The sequence below is a fragment of the Limulus polyphemus genome, unplaced genomic scaffold, assembly GCF_000517525.1.
Source record: "Limulus polyphemus unplaced genomic scaffold, Limulus_polyphemus-2.1.2 Scaffold814, whole genome shotgun sequence".
Lineage (NCBI taxonomy): Eukaryota > Metazoa > Arthropoda > Merostomata > Xiphosura > Limulidae > Limulus > Limulus polyphemus.
In genome coordinates this window covers 220,147-227,305 of record NW_013666424.1, presented here as the reverse complement: position 1 = coordinate 227,305, position 7,159 = coordinate 220,147, and the positions used below count along the sequence as shown (strand labels likewise).

Here is a 7,159-nt window from a genome sequence, read left to right as displayed (position 1 = left end):
TCTCCCCCTTTCATCAGGTTCGACTATCAGTAACAAAAACTGATAGTCGAACCTGATGAAAGAGTGAGACTACATTTTGTTACTGATAGTCGAACCTGATGAAAGGTGAGACTACAACCATCACATTATAACACCCCCACGGCTGAAAGGACGAGCATGTTCTGTGGGACGTGGATTCGAACCCGCGACCCTAAGATTGCGAGTCGAGCGCCCTAACCACCTGGCCATGCCGGGCCAAACAAGTTCGGAAAATCAGTTAATAACATCCTTTTATAGACGTTTCAATATGAATACATATTATAACTTCACACTTTTTGTACGTGAACTACCTGTATTAAAGAATTTCACAGAAATACTGGTAAATTTAATACTTTCTTTAAGAGGCTCACTTTTGAGTTGCTAAGCGCTAAGCTTGGTGGATATAACGCTAAACATCGGAGTTCGATACCTTTGGTGGGTACATCACAGATAGTCCATTTTATTTCTTTAAAGCTGTTTTTATTTTGCATAGAATAATATACGCGGTCATGGGATCGAAACCCTTCGCCGAATATTCTTGCTCTTACATTCAAATATCTGGCATCTGATTATTACCAGAACCCGAAAAAGTAGACATTTAAAATATTGTTATTTTTTATTTAGTGTTTCAAAAATAGTGAGTTTTTTCGGTAAAAATGTTTAGTAGCAATTCATGAGGAATAACGTAGAATCAAAACACAGAACTGGCCACAACGTAAACAAGACGTTTTCGTAACTTCACTATAACTCAAGTTGATTTTCGTTGGCAGTCACACTGAAATTTAAGCCTAACATGGTCAAGTTGTTAGGGCGCTTAACTCGCAATCTGAGGGTCTAGGGCTCAAATCCCTATCTATGAATATGTTCGCCATTTTAGCCTGGGTGGCTTTATAATGTGACGATCAATTCTACTATTCGTTTATAAAAAGGAGCCAACGACTTGGCATTGGGTGGTGTTGACTAGCTGTCTTTTCTGTAACCTATAAATTCAAAAATAAGGACGAATAATGCAAATAGCCCTCGAATAGCTTTACTCGACATCCAACAAAAACGAAACTCTCAGTACGGATCTGATGTTTGATCGACATTGATTTATTTTCCTTTGCCATTAAGTGCTGTTCTAAATATCCGATCTAAACACATTTTAATGATCTGATTGCATGAATATTTTGCGTCCAAAAACTATGTTACGTACCATTCCTAAAACCAATCAATTTTCAATGGCATCACAGTAACGCCAAACAATGCCAAATTGTAGTTCTGATACATGCTTTTCCACAGCGACTGTATATATCGGTTGTGCTTGTCAGGAGTCTTCCTGATGTAGGTTCAAGATAATTTTGATATAATGTTTACATCCTCTATATATATACAGAAGGGCTGGACAAACAAATGAAACCATCTGTTAGTTTTAACGGACAAACAAACACTTTTATAGAAGTACACAAACCATCACACAAGTAACAACAATCCCAGATGCTTACAGTGTGTGTGAACCAATACCAGTTATGTTTAGTTTCAAAACATCATGTCTTCCAGAGAGGATCCAATAGACTAACTGGCTTCGAAAATGGTGTTTTTATAAGAACCCACCCATCATTCGCATTTGTGTGTAAGATCGAACAGATCGTCGCTGTCCAAAGGCGACGGTTGTCGACATTGATTGCTACTGTAAGATTTCAGGTACAAACAAAAGCAGTATTAAGAAGGGCATCAGGCATCATCTGTAATGTTACACATTGTGGAACGAAGTACGAAAAAAAATTCAACTTTAATATTATCACAGGTTGTTGTTAGACGTCACAAACTAGTCTTCAAAAACCTTCGATCAATTTAGATTAAAATTTTAAAAACAAGACCACAAGTGGTTCATTACTCTAATAAACAGTGACCTTAAAACGTGGAATTTGTAAAAGTGGCGTGAGCATATGATATTTTAGTGAAATGGGAGTGAATATTCCTGAAGGTTATTCACAGAAGATGTCATGGGAATGAGTGCAAATTTTTCCATTCTGAAGTGGGTCGTATTTTATTGGTATGGATTTGTACCAGACATTGTATTTTAAGAATAATAATAATAATAATAAAAACATGTCGGTAGGTCAGAGTTATCCTATCTTTTCTTTTATCTCACCCCTCACTTGTCTTTCAAAAATAAAATCGCACTTATTCAAATTCCAAGGAATATTGCACACTGGTCTGTCGAGCATGAAAAAAAAAACATTTCCTGTCTATTCCACGTGTCCCCCGATGGGTCAGCAGTAAGTTTACGGACTTACAACGCAAAACTCCTGGGCTAGATTCCCCCGACTACACACGGCAGCTATCCAAATGTGACTTTGCCCTAAAACAATCTAAGCGCAAACCATTCTATATGTTTTATCCTCAATGAATTATTTTGGGATCTTTTTTTTTTAAACTATACCTTGGCTTCGTTTTACTGTTCCTGTATTCCTGTGAGCAGTGAAGGTGGGCCTTATTAATCAGTATCGTTGCTTGCTGGAGTTTGCTTGTTTGAATTTCGCGCAAAGCTACTCGAAGGCTATCTGTGCCAGCCGTCCCTAATCATGAAGTGATAGATTAGATGGAAGGCAGCTAATCAAAAATACCCACCGCCAACATTCTACTCTTAACCAACGAAGAGTGGAACTTGTTGTAATTGAGAGTTTATACTGTGTTAGCGTGAGAAAGAGTCGAAAAACAAGTCAAACCTGATGAAAGGGGGGAGACTAAATTTTGTTACTGATACTCGAACCTGATGAAAGGGGGAGACTACATTTTGTTAACCACGGGTATTCAAACCCAGATTCTAGCGTTGTAAGTCCGCAGACATACCGCTTTGCCACTGGGGAGGCAGTCCTCCAGTGGGACAGCGGTAAGTTTTCGGATTTACAACTCTAGAATCAGGGGGTTCGATTCCCCTCGGTGGACACAGCAGCTAGACGACGTGGCCTTGCTGTAGGAGATCATAATATATATTTGACACAGCAAATTCTATACTGTCTCGACCATCTTATCAAGTTATTTATACGGGTTTTATTTCTCAGTATAGTTTGATTTAAAAAAAATTCAAAAATATTCACAGACGTTAGCAGCAAAATATCAAAACAACATTTTCCAGTTTCTATAACACTTCGTGAGTATGAAAAGGGTTTCAGTTTCTACCAGCGAAACCTGTAGTATAATAATAATTATTTAAGAAATTAGTGTTAATCTAAATGAATATAGGAATTTCAATTAATAGATACAGGCATATATATGTTTGATAAGGTTATTATTAAATAATTAAGGGAAGTACCCTGTTAGGTAGAATTTAAACTTATCTATTATCGGATACACCTAGTATAATATCTATGGTTACAGCGTTTCGCCATGTCATGTTGTTGTACGAGATGAAACGCGCTAACCATAGATATCCGCGTTAATAAATAAATAAGTTTTAAGGTTATTATTATAATAATTATTTATTATGAAAATTGTATAATACGACTTCCTTAATGTGTGTGTGAGTAAATATATATTGTTCTTTAATATCTATTGTTTGGATATAAACAGTTGTCATACTCAAGTTTAAATTTAATAACTGAAATCATGTTTTAAGCTTCAACTTTCGAGCACGTGTTGCATTAGCGTAGATATTTAATTAGTTTTAGAAGAAAGAAAAATGACGAACATATGTTTTTAATAAAGTGTATAACTAGTTGAATGTCAGAAATATTGTGTATTTACTAAGTTGATTTTGGAAAATAAAAAAAGTATTTTTAAAAATGCTATACACTATTTTTATGTATTAAATACTCTAAAACTGTTTTTTTCTATACTTACAAGAATTGAGGCTTAGCAAATTTATAAATACTCAGCACTTCACATGAAACCTAACACTTCAATTAACCAGTTTAGTCGGATGAACATTCTAATATAAATTGCATACTTATAAAAGTACACTTTCTTGGACATTTTTACAACTATAAAGGTTTACTGTGAAAAAGTTGACAAAGCTATGATAACCAAAAGTGTTTGTTTTGAATTTCGCGCAAAGCTACACGAGGGCTATCTGCGCTAGCCGTCCCTAATTTATCAGTGTAAGACTAGAGGGAAGGCAGCTAGTCATCACCACCCACTGCCAACTCTTGGGCTACCCTTTTACTAATTTGGGCAGAGCACAGATAGCCCTTTGTGTAGCTTTGTGCTTAACTTCAAACAAACAAACCGGAGGACTGCGGTGTTATTTTGAGTTTACTTGTTGATTGTAAACATTATTTCATTACAATTTGCAGCTTTTAGAGTAAGGAAGAATAATCTTAAAATAGGTGCAACGTTTCGATCACTGATCCAAAACATAATCTTCTTTACTGTAAAAGTTGTAACTTGTAATAAAATAATATAGAATTTAATTCAAATTAAAAACTCTGTTATGTATCCTGAAAACGACTAGACTTTATAATATAGAATTTAATGTGTAGCTTTGTGCCTAATTAAAAAGAAACAAAGAAAAGAAAAGCAAACAGTGCGGTCTCCACGTGTGTTACATCCACTTACCTATCTATAAACTAGAATACTTATATGTCTAGAAACATTCTGAGCGGATAATTTCTTTAGAAGCTGGGGAATTTTGTTTGCATATCTTCACGTTTATTATAAATAACCAAAGATTGTCGAGTGTCTCAACAAAGTCCCCCAAAAATATTGTTTTTGCCATTGAGATGAAACGACTGAAATAAGGTTGAAGTCGGTTTAACTGATAAATCATATTTTCTTTAAATTATATGTATATATATTGGAGAAATAATCACGTATTTGTTTCTACTAAGTGTAGTTACAGTTTTAAATTAGCATAGTGATTTAACAACGTATTTTATAAACGTCTTATTTTGTAAATCTCGATATTAATATATAACTTCCTTTATAAGATTATTTAATAACTACATTTGGTATTTTTCTAATGTGGAGGGGAATCAACTATTGTGAGGTTCCACATAACTGTTCTGAGCTTGGACACGGTGGATGAGGAATCAATGGTATGACGTCTTCCTTTATCTTTATGCACAGTTTGATAGAGTGGTTAATTAAAATATCATACTAAAAATGTTTTCATTTCAAAGGAGGAATTTCCATTGACACTGTTAACATTTCCTGTTAATAATTAAATATTGTGGATGTTCCTTAATGATTCGTGTTATCCATGTCCATGGGATAATAACGGTTGAAAGATTAATAAATATACATTTAAATTATGCATGAAAAAAATAATTTAATTTTATGAAAAAGAGACAAATAATACAAGCCGATTAATGTGCTATAATTACAGTATTTTTCTTTGGTTGCACGGATTTTGATGTTTTTAGTAAAGGTTCTAAAACGTTTTCTTCCGTATCAGACCTACGTTGCGGACATCTTCCTGTCTCAAAGCTGGAAGGATCACAGACTTCGACTTCCAGAAAACATGACCAGCTATTATCGTCTTCTACCCGTCAGCTGGTTGAAACGTATGTGGAGACCGGACTCTTTCTTCAAGAATGCCAAGAAGGTCACGTTTCAGGAGATGACCATTCCCAATCACTATATTTGGTTGTACTACGATAAAACTATTCTTTATATGGTGAAGTAGGTTATATTGTATAATTTGTGTTAGTTTAACGTCAGGATATACAGTAGTATTGAAGTAGGTTATATTTTATAGTTTGTGTTAGTTTAACGTCAGGATATACACTACTATTGAAGTAGGTTATATTGTATAATTTGTGCTAGTTTAACGTCAGGATATACACTACTATTGAAGTAGGTTATATTGTATAATTTGTGTTAGTTTAACGTCAGGATATACACTACTATTGAAGTAGGTTATATTGTATAATTTGTGTTAGTTTAACGTCAGGATATACACTAGTATTGAAGTAGGTTATATTTTATAATTTGTGTTAGTTTAACGTCAGGATATACACTACTATTGAAGTAGGTTATATTCTATAACTTGTGTTAGTTTAACGTCAGGATATACACTACTATTGAAGTAGATTATATTGTATAATTTGTGTTAGTTTAACGTCAGGATATACACTAGTATTGAAGTAGGTTATATTGTATAATTTGTGTTAGTTTAACGTCAGGATATACACTACTATTGAAGTAGGTTATATTGTATAATTTATGTTAGTTTAACGTCAGGATATACACTAGTATTGAAGTAGGTTATATTTTATAATTTATGTTAGTTTAACGTCAGGATATACACTACTATTGAAGTAGGTTATATTGTATAATTTGTGTTTGTTTAACGTCGGGATATACACTACTATTGAAGTAGGTTATATTGAACATAACTTTTACCCTCTAGACGTGAGCGAACAATGTTAAGCCTTTCCTTTTACTAAGCTAAGAATATATATAAAAAACGAGACCTAAACTGTTTCGGCGTCGACTGCGGCCTTTAGAGTGTCTTTGCAGTTTTAACTAAATATGCTATCTAGTCTCTCAGAATTTACGTAAAGGTTGATAATTAATTCATTTTAATAGTTCATTATAATTATGGTTTCCTCGATTAAGCTCAACACATAATGTTAAGAGGTATTTATTGTTGTACCTAATTAAGCAACGACATCATGAGAAAACGAAACGGTTTGATCACTTGATAACTTTCTACGACCTAGAAATGCGCTAATATGCCTAATTAAGCAACGACAACATGAGAAAACGAAACGGTTTGATCATCTGATAACTTTCTAGGGTCTAGAAATGCGCTAATATGCCCAACATAGATATTCTAATAAGCCTTAATCTTAATATAATATAAAGTGGATCTTAGTGGCACCATCGTCGACTGTTTATAACTCACTGCTTGAGGAAAACAATATTCTCATACATCTAACTAAAGTGCCAAGCTGAGTCAGTTCAAACTCTGGCATGAACAGGTGGTTAGGGCACTCGACTCGCAATCTGAGAGTCGCGGGTACCAAACAAGCTCGTCCTTTCAGCCGTGGGGGCGTTATAATGTGACGGTCAATCCCACTATTCGTTGGTAAAAGAGTTGGCGATGGGTGGTGATGATTAGCTACCTTCCCTCTAGTCTTATACTGCTAAATTAGGGATGGCTAGATAGCCCTCGTGTAGCTTTGCGCGAAATTCAAAACAAACAAACAAATCA

General features: G+C 34.5%; 1 protein-coding gene across 1 annotated transcript in view; it reads left to right on the top strand.

Annotated features, from left to right (window-relative positions):
- The window catches only part of LOC106460676 (gamma-aminobutyric acid receptor subunit alpha-5-like), a 27,538-nt gene extending 21,912 nt beyond the window's left edge, over positions 1-5,626 (top strand). Inside the window, exons 4-5 of the mRNA XM_022387451.1 lie at positions 4,969-5,036; positions 5,396-5,626. Coding sequence (XP_022243159.1) covers positions 4,969-5,036; positions 5,396-5,626 — 299 coding nt within the window. The remainder of the gene's footprint in view (positions 1-4,968; positions 5,037-5,395) is intronic.
- Positions 5,627-7,159: the final 1,533 nt, after the last annotated feature.